This window comes from Musa acuminata, chromosome BXJ2-9 (assembly GCF_036884655.1).
Source record: "Musa acuminata AAA Group cultivar baxijiao chromosome BXJ2-9, Cavendish_Baxijiao_AAA, whole genome shotgun sequence".
Classification (NCBI taxonomy): domain Eukaryota; kingdom Viridiplantae; phylum Streptophyta; class Magnoliopsida; order Zingiberales; family Musaceae; genus Musa; species Musa acuminata.
Window position 1 is genome coordinate 9160282 of NC_088346.1, and position 15951 is coordinate 9176232.

At 37.7% G+C, this 15951-nt stretch overlaps 2 protein-coding genes across 9 annotated transcripts; one reads left to right on the forward strand and one right to left on the reverse strand.

The window, feature by feature from the left end:
* Positions 1 to 6312: 6312 nt before the first annotated feature.
* On the forward strand, positions 6313 to 7713 carry LOC135623018 (mitogen-activated protein kinase kinase 5-like). Its single transcript, XM_065125477.1, has one exon. It carries the CDS (start codon positions 6485 to 6487, stop codon positions 7541 to 7543), a length of 1059 nt encoding a protein of 352 aa, XP_064981549.1. The 5' UTR covers positions 6313 to 6484; the 3' UTR covers positions 7544 to 7713.
* A 774-nt stretch (positions 7714 to 8487) lies between these two features.
* Positions 8488 to 15888, reverse strand: LOC135623016 (putative lipase ROG1). Of its 8 annotated transcripts, none has more exons than XM_065125472.1 (11): positions 15426 to 15887; positions 15268 to 15335; positions 13431 to 13501; positions 13006 to 13254; positions 12082 to 12245; positions 11933 to 11988; positions 11779 to 11831; positions 11558 to 11678; positions 10439 to 10536; positions 9571 to 9661; positions 8488 to 8782 (listed from the first exon to the last, which is right to left on the reverse strand). In XM_065125472.1, exons 1-10 carry the CDS (start codon positions 15746 to 15748, stop codon positions 9590 to 9592), a joined length of 1275 nt encoding a protein of 424 aa, XP_064981544.1. In that variant the 5' UTR covers positions 15749 to 15887; the 3' UTR covers positions 8488 to 8782; positions 9571 to 9589. The 8 variants fall into 8 exon arrangements, 5 of the variants coding, with proteins under 5 accessions (XP_064981544.1, XP_064981545.1, XP_064981543.1 ...); XM_065125473.1 differs by lacking the exon at positions 8488 to 8782 and adding an exon at positions 8891 to 9022; XR_010491247.1 differs by lacking the exon at positions 11558 to 11678 and having other exon boundaries at positions 11779 to 11815.
* Between the last annotated feature and the right edge of the window lie 63 nt (positions 15889 to 15951).

Sequence of the window (15951 nt, forward strand, 5' to 3'; positions counted from 1 at the left end):
GAAGGTTGGGCTCATCGTCGACCCAAACCCAAGGATCTAATAGGCATTTAATTGGGCCCCAATTTGGGCCTCCATACTTGATTGTATTGATGGAGGCTCTCTCGCTCGCGCGCGTGTATATATATATATATATATATATATATAGAGGGCTATATGTATGTGTCAAATTTTGAGCAAAGATTTGATTAGTAAGGGGAATTTAATAGCATGAGATGAGTCAGTCTTCTGTTCTTTTCCTTAGATCATCTGACGAAGTTGAAGTAAAACTGATGTAGCTTTCCAAGTCATATGGCTCTTCCTGTGGACCCCCACAGACGTGGACTTGGTTAGCTTGACAGCCTAACTAAGCCGCCCGGAGAATATTTGGGGGAAGTCCCTTTCATTTGCGTCAACGTTGATGCTTAGAAGAAGTCCGATGTGGAGTCTTTTTTGCTTAGGTTTCTTTCACCAACAATGGAAAGACTTGAGTGAATTAAAGGGGGATGGAGAAGAATGATTACGGTGTTATCCTCAAATTTGATCGACAAATCGAATGGATTTGAGATACGAGATTGGTTTATTGGGTCTTCTGCAAGCTTCCGGTCAACTTCAGCTAATCTTTACCGTCAAAGGCAAAAGGAGTTCGTGTGCATACGCATAGTTCGTGGAATCCAACCTTGGGGTACATCATGGATCAGTTCCAGCCACTGAAGGCATGACGAGAGAGAGAGTATGGGATTCTCTGCCTTCTCTTTAGCTTTCCAGCAGCCCTCATCTCATCATCCCCAGCTGGAATCATCTTGTTCCCACTGCTTTTTTGTTTTTTTCTTTTTCTTTTACTTTAACATTGCAAACAGATGATGATACAATATCACCTTCTTCATGATAATGATTATTTGATAAGTTGGGGGTTTGTAAGTCAATGTAATGTGTTTGGGGTCTGAAGCTAATTCAATGTATTTTCTTATAGATTTTGATTTTTCCACGTACTAGGAGTTCAAGGTAAAAATATAGATGTAGCAACATAAGTTTTCTGCAAGTAGGATGTCAAAAGTCAGGAGAGTTCGATACAAGATCCTATAAAATTATAACAAATGTGTATCAAACAAATATTAATTTGATACTTAACTTACTATAATGCAAAGATTTGAAAATTAAGTATTGCAAATTAAAATAAGTGAATTTGTATTAAAAACTACTAATTTTGAGATTTGTTTTTAAAATTTCTTATAGAGCATTTCCCTCCCGCCATCATCACCTCTTTGCACTATATTTACCACAGTGGACCCCATTAATCTTTAAATCCTTAACTCTCTCCTCGTTTGCCCATCTAACCGGTAACGTCCTTCACATTTACCTTCACCTCTATCATTGACTACTTATGTTGCTAGCAAAGACGATGAGGGCGAAGCGCATAAGGGAGGGGAGCTAGGGTGATGGGGTCAACGACCACCTATGTCACATTCGAGAACAATAATGGAGTGGCACGTCAGATTGGAGCCAACGATATTCAACAATAGACACGATACTAGACGGAGAGATGACTAACAAGGGTAATGTCATCGTTAAAAAAGACGAGGTGGGGGCAACTAAAAGTTAGGACGTTAACTAAGTGTAATCACCGATGTTTTTTTTTTCTCCTTTAACATAAATTAAATTATCATAAATAATATATTATTTTATTTAAATTGTTAACTTCCTTGTTTGTATAATATGGTTAAGAAAATAATATAATTTTTAGAAAGTAAATAGTTTAAATTTTATTTTGTATCTGAACTATAAGAAATAAATATTATAATTATATCGTTTATATGTGAAAATAATATAAAAATAAAAATTTAATTATTATTTACCTTTTGAAAAGAGCTCATACTTTTCTCCCTTATTTCTCACCAAGTAATGGGAGGATTAGGTAGAGGATTCACAAGGAGAGGATCATGTATGAGAGATACGATCCTCTATTCTTTTATTATCAGTTTTTATTCATATTTTTAAATCTTTAATATTAGAGTTATTATAATTTATATGATACATAATAATATTTTACTTTTATAATTAATAAATAATGATTATTGAATTATGATGCTAGAATGATTAATTAATTTAATGTTAATAATAGTTATAATTTATTTAATTAGACATATTTATGTTTTAAGGAATTATAAGTAAACTTCTATGATTTAATTAGTTTTAAATATAAATTAGTTATTTTATAAAGAAAAATAAATATGAGGTGAATTATTATATTATAATATTTTTAAGTACTTCTAAAATATTAAAATCTAATTTAATAAGAGAGATCAAATTTGGGTCTGACCTTAATTAAGTTTATTGACTAAACTAGCCTATGTGGTGACCCATGTCATATAGTCAAGCATAACCTAGCACTTGTGTTTAGGTATGATCAAACTCATATAATTAGATATAACCCAACTCATGTGGTTAGTATAACCCAACCCATGTAGCCAGGTACAACTTAGCCCATGTGGTCAAACATGACCTAGCTCATATGACAGTGTATAGTTTAGCTCATATGACCAACCCGACTCATGTGATCAAGTATAGTCTAATCCATATTGTCAAGCATAACCCAGCCCATGTAACCATGTATGTTATAACTCATGTGATCAAATACTGTTCAACTCATGTAGCCAAGCACAACATAGCACATATAGTCAGGCATGCCCCAACCATGTGACTAGACATGACCCAACTGTGCGAGGAGGCATGACCTAGTTCAATAATAAAGCTCAACCTAGCCCACGAAGTTATGTCTGTCCAACTATATAAATGACATTATATATATTATCGTCCCTCTATCTAGTCCATTGAACCTTAGCCCAACCTACTATTTGGGACAATAATATGTGGCACATGTGAACCATCCAAAGCTCGGGTGAGTTGGTTTGGTCTAGGATAACGCTATGAAACAGTCTAATTTTCTCTTCATTTATTAGTTTGAACTCATTAGTTAACTAAATGTTCAATCGATTTAAGGTGGTTTAGGGTAATCTTAGACCGACTTGATATGTTCAAGCTCACTTAATAAAATTAAAATTAATCAAATCTAAATTAGATAAGTTTATGATGATTATAGATTAGTTCTATAAGGATCTAACGTCGATTCCTAATTGAATTAAGTTTGGTTCAAGTTAATTGAGCTATTCCTGGTTCTAATTAATTAAGTACTATTGAGAGATGAATGCCTCATGTCTTTATGACTTAATAAACTTAAAAATTCTATTTGAATGTATTGTTTAGAAATTATTAATATTTTTTATTTTTAAATTAAATTAATGATATTAATGTGATTGTTATCCTATGATATATAACTATTGTGCATTGGAAGTGTAATTTATGATAGAAGCTACAGGTTCATCGTAATATGAAGCCACCAGCAGATATAGTTTAACAGGTTATATACATCAAGCATTATCGTTCATAGTATTCGAATAAATAGATTAATATAAATGAATGATCATGATTAATTATATATTCCTATAGAGATAGGTAAGATGATTTTTTTTAAAGATTAACGAATCGTAAGACATGATGGTTAGACGACTCCTTTTCATCTGTTGTTGAGGAGAACGATATATGTTCTTTTATCTTATATTATGAGAGTACATTATCAAAGATATATGTGTTTATTATCTAATTGTTACGTATATAATCGAGATCTATTACATATGACTGATGTATGATTATGTTTACTATATAAGAATTATGATTCTTTTTTCTAATATTATTATTTCATATTAAATTATTAATTATTAATATATATCGTGAATATTAATTTTTTATATTTTTTTGGAGATTCTTAAGTAGTTGTTAATGTGTTTTTATTCTATATTTATTTTTAAAGGAATTTATGACTTTGTAATTGATCTAAGAGATGCATGCAGAAGACTTTTTCCATCATTAGTGATACTACTAAAAAAGATATGATTCTTTTCTTGGTTAAAAACATTTAATATTATATAATATAAATTTAAAAATAAAAATTTTATACAAATTATGAATAATAAGATGATTGTTTATATATATATATATATATATATATATATATATATTATGAATATAGGATGTGACACTAGAAAATTTTCAAGAAAATGAGTTTTTTTTTGGGAATTCGCTCAATTAAAATTACTCAAAAAAAAAAATCTAAGGAGTGCACCCGATTTCTTTTTATAATCAACTTGAGTAATCGTTTGAGTCGGTCGGTCGGGAGTTAATCTATAATTTGTTGCGTAAAATTGACAACCATTATTCAATTGTGGCGGTGCTCATCGAACTCTACGATGGCTCACGTCAACGTAAGGGGTTGGTTCTTATAAGGATGAGATGGCATCCAACGTGGCACTGGATCAACGCTGATGTGGATACATTGTTTGACCAATGTATCGGGTTGACATGTGCTTGGTAGGACGTGATATCGCATCAAGTCGTCCGCTATTAGAGGCTCCTATCACCAAAGTGTTCCGTTATACTCATGATATTGATTTCACAAATCTAATAATACCTATCAATATATATATATATATATATATATTCTCTGTGAATAATAGATAGATAGGCAGAAATTTGGCTCCTTTGCAGCCCTTGTTTTTTCCAACTGTTGCAGTAATGTTCATTGGATTTCACACAATCCATCAAACACCATTTACTCCGACCACTTATTGATGAAAGCGAGAGAGTCGGTCAACGGTACGCCTAATTCTCTTTGTTGCTCCTAATTCATTAATGGTGTATGCTTGTTGGCCGTTGACATCACGTAGAATGGTTCCTTCTGACAAGGGGCAAAAGTCAAAATCTTGGGTATTTTTCTCTGAAGTCTCATTTCCTCACTTGTTGAGATGGTCATCGTACATTAAAAGTGTTTCTTTTCATGGGAGCCAAAAAAAAAATCATCTAAAGTGAGAATAAGCAAATAAACTTGAAAAAAAAAATACTACTATCTTTTATTGGTTAAATATATTTTCTATCACTATTGAGATGGGTAAAAAATTATATATTTATTTAAGTTAAGAATATTTAATTTTTTATTTATAGTTAATATTATTGCTATTTTATATCTTCTTTTTTATTTTTTATATCAATAGTAATCATTTTATCTCTTCTGTCTTTTTGAGTATACGTAGGTATCAACTTAACTGAATTTTATCATTTTATCATCTATCTAATCAAATGTATTAATAATAAAAAAATCAATTGAGGAGAAGAAATACATGATTTTTAACACCAAGAATTATAAGACAGATCCTTGAGAAGCTTTCTCATGGTTTGTTTTCTGACATCTTTATTTTAATTAAATCTGAATAACAGTTTTGGTTTACTATTAAGATTTATCTGAATGATTATTTTCTACATGCATGCCTTCTCTATGGACTTTGGTGCCATTTTGCCCGATTCTTTTAAGCTGCAATGTGATGCATTAGGTTCCTCTTGGAACCATTCGAACCGACTGTTCTATCTCTGATGTCTTCCTTTCATGCAGCAGCAAGAACACTGTGCATTGATGCTTGGCAAAGGAATACAGGCCATTTAATGCTTGGATTATGGAGGATCGGTTGACCTTCATCTCCAAGGTCAATTCTGTCTCCTAATTTATATGCAAATTATCAGAAATCACCAGTATGGTGACCATGCTTTGATTTTTTTTTTATTTGTCATGTGAATCATGTTTATTATAGATATATATATATATATATATCTATTCCTTTGTTCTTGTTCTTGATTTATTAAAAAATTAATAGATAAATTAATATTGAAATTATTTACCGAGAGATTAAACTTATTCAGGCGTATGAACCCACATCATCATTAACCTAATTTACATTACTCGTCAGTTCAATAAATCATATGATTGATACGATTGATCCCTCGTTTGATGATCAATGATGTCATAAAAATTATTCTCCTATGACAACTCATGATAAATATTAATATGACTAGCTATAATTTATCGAACTTTGACAAACTTAGGGGCATATGAGGTTGACCCATTTTATTTTATTTTTAAATAATTTTAAAATTAAATTTAATATATATATATATATATATATATATATATATATGTATTATGATAGGTTGAGCTCAACCCATGTGTATTGACTCCCCTTCACTTTCTCCAGATGCCTATATTTCTCCTATCCTTATAATATACCATCTCCCCATTTCATTAATGAAACCTAAATCACCTTTTAAGCCCAACCTTCCCTTCTTTTGTCCTCCTCGCCCGTCTTAATCATAAAAAGACAGCCCTTCTCTTCGGTTCCCATTCTCTCCTCCTAATAATACAATACCATAACAAAGCAGACATAACAACGCACCTCGCTCTCTCTCTCTCTCCACCCCTCAATCATTCCCTCCCCTCCTCTTCCTCCTCATCTCCCCACCCCGCTTCATATCATCCGCCGCCGCCTCCTCAATCTTTTGCTATATGATTCTTCTGTTACTATAAAGCTTCCTTTCCTCCTCCTCCTCCCCCTACTTTGAAGCGGCCATGAGACCCGGGACGGTCCCGTTGCGGCCAGGTCAGCACGGCGTCTCGAGCCGGGCACGCCGCCGGCCCGACCTAACGCTTCCTCTTCCACAGAGGGACCCCGCCATCGCCGTTCCCCTCCCCCTCCCACCGCCGTCCGCCCCGTCCACCATGGGCGCCCCTTCGGCGGGACCATCGATTGGGCCACCCTCTTTCACTACCACCTCCTCATCATCGTCGTCCCAGCCGCCGAGCTTGTCCGACCTCGAGCGGGTACGACGCATTGGCAGCGGGAGCGGCGGCACCGTGTGGTTGGTCCGCCACCGAACCACCGGCCGGCACTACGCCCTCAAGGTCATCTACGGCAACCACGAGGACGCCGTCCGGCGCCAGATCCTGCGTGAGATCGAGATCCTCCGCACGGCCGACAACCCCTTCGTGGTCCGGTGCCACGCGATGTACGACGACGGCGGCGAGATCCAGATCCTGCTCGAGTTCATGGACGGCGGCTCCCTCGAGGGCCGCCGCATCACCTCCGAGCCCTTCCTCGCCGACGTCGCCCGCCAGGTCCTCGCGGGGCTCGCCTATCTCCACCGCAGGAAGATCGTGCACCGCGACATCAAGCCCTCCAACCTCCTCATCGACTCCGGCGGCCGCGTCAAGATCGCCGACTTCGGCGTCAGCCGGATCCTGGCGCAGACCATGGACCCCTGCAACTCCTCCGTCGGCACCATCGCGTACATGAGCCCCGAGCGGATCAACACCGATCTCAATCACGGGCTCTACGACGGCTACGCCGGCGACATCTGGAGCTTCGGCCTCAGCATCCTCGAGTTCTGCCTCGGCCGCTTCCCCTTCGGCGACAACATCGGCCGGCAGGGGGATTGGGCATCGCTCATGTGCGCCATCTGCTACGCCGATCCACCGGAGGCGCCGCCCACCGCCTCCCGCGAGTTCCGGAGCTTCATCTCCTGCTGCCTGCAGAAGGATCCGGCGCGGCGCCTCCCCGCGGTGCAGCTCCTCCAGCACCCGTTCATCACCAACAACCACCCCTCCTTGACATCCTCCACCCACCCATGATCCAACATGGGATACAAGAAGCGGGTGGGCAATGTAAAAGGTGCCATTTTTACCCGACCGTCCTCGCAGTTTGATCGGACTGGAGATCAAAAGGAGCAACCTTGACGGTTGGGATATGAGAAAGGTGTGATTTTTATGCTGTTTTCAATCTAAAGCCAGACATTTTTCCTTGATCGTGAGTTCGTAAGACATGGATTGCACCAAAAAGTTCTTAGCTCTGTTTAGATCAGACTGGGTGGTTCTATTTCTTGTTTTTGATATCTTCATCATGTGTACTCCGATGTGTTTGGATACGGGGCACTGGCTCTTTCCTCCTCTCCTTTTATAGCCGGCCGCGTGGATTTGGCCGTTGCGGTCCGCTTGGATCACCTTGTCGCCGAGAATAAATGAGTGGGCACACCGGAGAAAGGGGGGAAGGGAAAGGAGGACTGGTTCAAGAACGACACATGTCGTGGGTGGGAGGGCGCAATCGTTTCGACGAGGAAGAGGCGTGCATCAAAAGGTGGTGGCTACAATTAATGGGGACACGTGATGGGCGGGCGGGGAGCTGAATCGTGCAATGGTTCCCAGTCCCCAGTGGGATACACGTGATGGTTAGTTTGATGATGAGGGGCATGCATGGCCACATTCCACTGGTGGAAATGATGTGTGTGTGAGAGATGTTCGACGCATGCAAGTGGGCCTGGCGAGCTTGCATGTGTAATGCTGCTGCCCATGATGCAAAACGAGGCATCTGTTCCATGTTTCTGATGGAAATGGTTTTGGTAGGGCAGGGAACGGAGGCCATTTCCTCTACTCTGACATGCTACTGATGATAGGCCACAGATTCTTGAAACAGTGAAAAGACAAAACTCCGTAAGCTATATTTGTACGTGAGCTTGCGTGCAGCTGCCTCCCAATGTAGAGTTGCCACTCTCTTCTTAAATGTTTGGCGAGGACAAAAATGATGAAGAAATTGTGCTTTTTAGGTTGGAAAAACTAAAAGTAAGATTACAATAATTGGTGATGACCATATCCGAAGTTCATCCTATTCAGTGCTCAAACAATGTAATACGAATTGCAAGTTTTTAAATCATATTGTATTTGATAATTATGAACTCGACCATATATTAATTTCTCTAAATCAAGGAAGTCTAATGCTGAATCACTCACCAGGAAGAGTAGAGCCCATCTTGCATTGCAATTCAGCGATCCGGGACATGGAGGGATTACAAGTTGGCACTTGTGCTGAAATTAGATCTACAGGGATGCAAGAAGTGGTTAATTGTTACAGATTAACATTTGCGATGATAGAAATAGATGATTTTGTCGAAGAATAATAAAGTAAAAAGGAAAACATATGAACCATTCAAGGTGCAATTTGTTTTGAATGGCTTTGATAGATCAATGTAAAAAAACAAAAACAAAAAAAAGGACCATCACGGAACAATATCAAATAGTAGTAGTCTATTATAACTCAACTTAACAGAGCAACGGTACCTGCACACACATGAAACAGGACAGTAAGGCATTGTAAGGCTTCAAATGATGTAGCATTCGAAAGAGTAAAATACGGCATGCACATGCTGGTCAGCGGATGAAGAAGTATGTTTTCTGTGTGTGTGTGTGTGTCACATTCACGGATGTAGCAATCTTTTGAGCGGCAAACAACTCGTTGTCCTTGCAATGTACAGGTATCAATAAGAACGAACACACCAAAATGACAAAACAATAGAGTGTGGACAAAAAACTTAAAGAGGCTCAAGTCGCCTCGCGTTCCTGTAAAGCATAAACAGCGACAATTTTCTTTGGTCTGCGAGCGGCTATGCCAAGCAAGGAAAAGTCGTACTGTGAAGCAGGATCTACTGCTGATGCAATTATGTGAAGAGGAAAAATAACTTTGAAATGCAACAGAAAACATTAAGCATGTACCGCAATGCAATGGAGGGAGCTTTGGCGATGCAACACAATAGAACTACACATAGATAGGGTCAATCATCATGAAATGACTGTACAAGATTGGATCATTTAACCGGTGAAAGGAATACCATCAAAATTGCCGAGGAGCTAGATGATAAAGTTGTCTATCATATGGAAGATCACATCCGCACCATCTGAGTTCAACCAGTAGCTCTTGACCTGGATTTTTAAGAATGTATAAGAATATTAAAATAAAGCAGTGAAAGATAGGATGTTGGGCGTCCGTTGTAAGATGTAAATTGTGCATCCTTATACGGTATCTAAATGATGATCCAAAGTGATAAATATGGATGTACTGAAAATTAGAAAACTAAAGTTGCCATATGAGGTCATGTCATAACGGCCAAAGCAAGCAAAAGTACACTCTAGTCACAGGTTAACTTTAAGCTTAGAAGTCATCCAGTGAATGCTTCAAACAAGAAACATACACAGCATCATCCACTTAAGTATACAGAAGCAACTCTTCAGAAGGAGAAACAAAAGTACACATTAACTTGAACAATTAAATAGACAGTAATATTTCACAACTATAATGCAAAATCTCCTATAAATAAGAAAAAGATGACAAATCATAACTTGTGGAAGTAACAAGTGTGTCAGTAGTCACTATAGTCTGTCAAACAAACTAGTGTCAAGTTGGAATTACAATAGTAAAAAGTTTCTGAGACTATGGTCACTACAACCAATAAATGTACATGTGACAAAAAAGATTATGATTCTCTGACATATTTTCCAAAAGTCCAATGGTTTTGTAAATATATAGTGAACTTGTACTCTGCTCGAATTGCTAAACTAACATAAGCAAAGTTCTTGCTTTTTTATTCAACTAGGACTACAACGATAAGTCCAAAATACACATTCTTGTATCTGGAAATTTAACGATTAATGATTATTTTCCAAAGCTAATGGAGAAACAAGTTTTCTAAGAATCCTTGCCTGGATTGTGTTGTGTGCTATGTATCTTTGTCTACTTTTTTGAAAGCTTACATCGACACGCTCCCAAGATACTTGTGTAAGGCCTCTGATCATCTTTTCTGCATCAAAAGAAAAACAAAAGATAGAAGTGCATATCAATCATAAGAATAGCAACATTTTATTACACACTGCACATCAAATAAACAATCTAGGAAGTTGCTTAACTTCGGCAAAATTTGTTTTCCACCTTATAGCATAGGCTCGGTAACCCTTTGAAACTAAAAAAATTGATGACCACTGATTTCATAGTCATATGTCATCTAATTACTTGTTCTAAATGTCACGAAAGATTTTTTCTTTCATGACTGTAACCAGATGATGTCAACCCTTTAAAATTGGTGCCAAATACGTAAAGTCAAGGCTGCATGAAACCAAGAAACTAAGAAACTAAAAGGACGGCTCACAGTAGGAAAGGTCCAATAAGTTGTATTTTTAGTAAATGAAACTAGAAGTGTCCTCTCAAATTCTCCAAGGTTTGATATGAGTCTAGAAGAAGGGAATTTACAAGCTTTGATAAGATGAACAATCTTCATCTCAAAGAGACAACAAGCTAACAAAGGACAATTCCTAGGTTGGAAAAAATTATTCGCAGTACTAGAAATTATGCTAGGTGAAAAACAGTCTAGTACCATTAAACTTTTGCCATTACCCTGGTGTGTCTGATTGGCAGCAGGCAATCATATAGACCTTCCAACAATGGCTTGTCCTTAGAAAACAAACAAACAAGCTCAACCCAAATTTGTTGTTGTTTTAATAGAACTTCACATGTATCTGGTGAACTATTTGGCAATCAGCTTTCTGAATACAATATCTGAAGCCAAAATCTGATGCTAAATTACATATTAGATACTAATATGTCTACAACTACCAGAGAATAGTAGAGGTATGGACTAACATATTCTCCCAATGAGCAAAGTTGGTAGCCACTTTAACCTCCACAAAAGCAGAATCTAATAGCTTATAAAGCATAATCATCATAGAATTCAGCAATTGAAAAATAACTAAAATATCTAGATGCAGGCAGCAAATGAGAAATTTAAACAAAAATATCATACATAAACCACATGAGTGTTATTGTACCTTCCAGTTCATCTTTTATAGCCTCTGCTACTGTGGATGTTTCATTATGATTGTTTATCTTATCACCTTTATCCACAAAAACAATGTGTGGATACTTATTGTCATCTAAAAGAAGATGATGCTGAAGGGGCAGATGAATGAGAGATTTGTCAATTATAAAATAAATTAAAAATAGTTGAAAGCTCAATGTCACATATCAAGAGATTATCAGTAGTAAGTACTTTTGGTAGTTCACGTTGACGCCGTATTGATGATGTTCTCCATCCAACCATATCTTAATGAGTTAAACGGGGATACACTAATCACAACTAAGACAAAGGAAGAAGGCAAATGGTGAAACAGGATGACAGAAGCTAATGAGCAAGAACAGGATACGATCAAAATTTGCATTGGCATATGCAACTCGGCGCTTGAAAGAGCGCAAAGCTGATCTGCACGAGAAACCAAGAGCAAGAGCAATATGTCAGCATATATACACCTTTCAGAAAATTACTAGTCACTAAGATAGAATAAGGCAGCCAAACCGGAATTTTATATCATCACAGTCATCAACCATTCGCAGGAGAAGTGGAGGCCTTCCATCATCATTATCTGTCAGGAATAGATGTTTTCCAGTCCTCCCAACAATAAAGTGTGCAGTTTCAGATGCCCTTCTTTCCAGAAATGGAAGTCCACAGAGAAAAGGAAGCTGAAAATTAACAGTTACATAAGATCCGATAAACTAAACAACTCCTAATATTTTCCTGTCAAGTGATGTGCAAATCTCTTAACAACATGCAGAACATAGAAACAGAAGCGAAGCTCATTGGTTGGCACAACAGAGAGTTTCTTAAAAGATATAATTTATATAAAAAGATTATGAAGCTTTAGTGGAATAAACAATTCCAAGGGAAAAGATGGCATCTATAATACAGTCACTGACTTAAATGTTTTCAAGGCTCTAGAAATGATGAAAGCCAGAATTTGAAAAAGCAAAAGCTTGTACTAGTATAAATTCTTGATCTGCAATGCATGTTATGCTGATACTGTGATAATATCAAGCAGACAACATTGAACATTCACCATATGAATTGGATCCTTTTCATCAATTTGGAAGCATAAAAGCATAGAGGTTTATCCAATTTTTCTTAACAGGGGATATAAGTTTAATATTGTCATGATATCTGATTTTTCTTTTCAGGGGATTTTTCTATCCATCAATTCACCATATGAATGTTATCAGCATAAATGTCTTGCTTCTCTAGTTAGTATTCCTTCTCATAGTTATTTCCAAGTCACTTCATATTCCAACTTAGAAATAATCAATGGCAGATAAGCATATATGAAATACACCAGACCTCACATATTATATAAAACTACCCTCTTTCTCAGGATTTAGGATGTCATCCCAAATATAGACAAGAATCACACAGATGCCATTAAATTTACAAGAGTAGAATACTTTTTACCTGTTTGTGCCCTCTTGAACCTAAATGGGGTGAGGCAAATGTTATGAAGTTCATCGGTTCCAACCCAGCTATTCTACCTTCCATGCTGATGCTTTTGTCTGTGTGGCTTTCAGTGTCAAGAGATGACTCCATTGTGGTGATAGGTTCATAGAGCCTTCCTACAGCATATCTGGCTACCAAGCCACCCAAGGAGTGAGCAACAAATGAAATCTTACGAATGCCCTTTCTTCGCTTAACAACTGATAAAACCTACAACAAGAACATCATGTGTAAACACACATTACTTATATGGAATCCACTCCCTCAAACATTTCACTGCTCGAGTATAGACCACACCATGACGATCAATGAACAGATGAACTTTGAGAACAAAGAAATAATCTCAACATAAAAGAGAAGATAAAATTTCTCATTGACAGAACTACCTCTTCAGCTAGCCTCTCGCCCATCAAATCAACCCCATCAAATGTTAGTGTCAAAGAATTGCATTCACTGCCTGCTCAAAAAGAAAAATTTATAACACTTTTTGCTGGAAAATAAAGTAATGCAGCAAGAAAGTTGATGGCACAGCTATATAATATGCCAATCCACTAGTTTTCTCGATAGACATATAACATGACAGTACTGCATTCACGTTTACAAGTACAAGTAAAAGAAGCCACTACAGTCATATTGCAGCAACCAAAATATAAACACTAACAAAGCATTCACGTTTACAAATAACATGACAGTATTGCATTCACGTTTACAAATACAAGTAAAAGAAGCCACTACAGTCACATTGCTGCAGCCCAAAAAAAAAAACACTAACAAAGCATTCACGTTTACAAATAACATGAGAGTATTGCATTCACATTTACAAATACAAGTAAAAGAAGCCACTACAGTCACATTGCAGCAGCCCAAAAAAAAAAACACTAACAAAGCATTCACGTTTACAAATAACATGACAGTATTGCATTCACGTTTACAAATACAAGTAAAAGAAGCCACTACAGTCACATTGCAGCAGCCCAAAAAAAAAAACACTAACAAAGCATTCTAAGCATTCAGCTTCCCGACATTCCTAGGAAAATCTTCAAGTTTTGATAATTTAGCAACATTACCATAAATAATGCTTCTTATTTTACTGGAATGTACCTTAAAACAAAACACTCAAATGTTCAAAAGATTACTAAAGAACATCGTCTTCTTTGCATATCCTCCTGGGTCCAATCAAGTTTGACCAGGTCTGTCTCCTTAAGATATATCTATGCATGTGAGCATACATGTAAATACCAATATGGATAGGATATTTACTAGGAAAGGTGAAACTCTCATCTTTTGCAATCATCAAATTCTATTGTTGATGTCCCTAATATGAAATCAACATAATTTATGTTCCATCAGGGGAGTTGGAAATGATTTCTTTGCTATAAGCTGCTATCAAGAGATAATTTCATGTTCATGCAAGCTTCTAGAGACCATTTCTTGCTCTGATCCATGACTTAAGAAAAATTCTGTAACATTCTACTGATGTCCAATAAGAACTATCAACATCCAAATAAGCTGAGCAAATACATATGATAGTTTATTTTTGGAGAATAACCAATTGAATTGGATATAAATTATAAAATGATCTAAAGTAGAAATATTGATGACTAATAAGGAAATCATGCAAGAAGTATGTGCACTAAACTTTTTGTTAAAGAAGAAATTCATCATATCTAGAGAATATTTGTGACAGAACAATTCTTGCAACATCATTATAATCATAGGAAATAAGCCACCGTGCTGGTTGAAATGAATACTGTAAAAGGTATTAGGAACATGAAAGGCAGTATGAATTAAAAATATGCTGAAGTGAATTATTCTTTCACTAAGTTGTAATTCAATTAGTTAAAAGATTTTGCAATGTCATTTCAGGGCGTTGTTTTTATGTTCTACCTATCTTGGAAACATCTCCCTTTCATGCAAACCTTTTTTCGTAATGGAAGGAAAGCAGTTGGATAAAACTAAAAGAAAACCCACAGGTTACAAGTTCGTTCTGTTAACTACAAGTTCTAATCCGTAATCTATTTATGCAATTCACAGGTTACCGATTTTGGTGACGTCTTTCCGTGATTCAGAGACTACTTGTTCTACCAATTCAAATTGTTCATGATTCAACAGCTTACTAGGAATTCAAAACCTACAAGGAAACACACCCATGAAAAGGGGGAAAGCAGTTTGCTATGGAAACTAGGATCAAAAGAAGGCATCGGCCTCGAGAGCAAAACTCACGGTGGACAAGAACTTTATCCGGAAGTCTTCTGACAAATTGTTCTGCAGCAAACCTCCAATCTTCAGCACTACAGCCAAGCAGAAGAAAGAGAGAATCAAATTGCTGCAAAATACACCGGGAAGACGCAGCAATCAACTCCAAGAAGAAATCGAGTTACCTCCCGACCAGTCCATTAACCATTACAACGAGATGCTCGGGGTAACCCCCCTGCTGCGACGCCGACGCGGCGTCCCAGAGGTCCTCGCCGCCGCGGACGTACTCCGCCTCCACCTTCTTCCCCTTGGCCACGGGCTCCTTGAAGCAGGCTATCCACCGGAGCGAATCCGCCTTCCGAGCTTCGGTCGTCGGTTCCAGAGTGGCGGATCGTGGGCGGAACCCTAATCTCACGAAATCGACCGCCCTGGGGCAGCGGATCCAGCTGACACCGGGGATCCCCAATCGGAGCCAAGGCGTCCGGAGCATCGAGTCGGCGGCGAGCATCCGTCGCCGAGGCGGAGGGGGGAGGGATTCCGGCGATCGCAAAAGGGATAAAAAGGAAGGAAGGGTGAAGGAGGGGGTTGGAGCGACGTCGAGAGCGAGTGGCGAGGGAGAGAGCTATGACGGATGCCTAAATGGTGTGGAGTGTTCTCTCTCTCTCTCTCTCTTTTTTTCCCTCCTTATTTTCCACGTTTCACTTGTAATTT

Bases quoted from the DNA above. Each gene is read 5' to 3' on its own strand.
- LOC135623018 (XM_065125477.1), top strand. From the start codon at position 6,485: ATGAGACCCGGGACGGTCCCGTTGCGGCCAGGTCAGCACGGCGTCTCG.
- LOC135623016 (XM_065125472.1), bottom strand. From the start codon at position 15,748: ATGCTCGCCGCCGACTCGATGCTCCGGACGCCTTGGCTCCGATTGGGG. The intron at 13,502-15,267 runs GTGAGTTTTGCT...CTTTTTGAGCAG, and splicing joins GGATAAAGTTCTTGTCCACC to GCAGTGAATGCAATTCTTTG. The intron at 12,246-13,005 runs GTAAAAAGTATT...GTTAATTTTCAG, and splicing joins GTTCAAGAGGGCACAAACAG to CTTCCTTTTCTCTGTGGACT.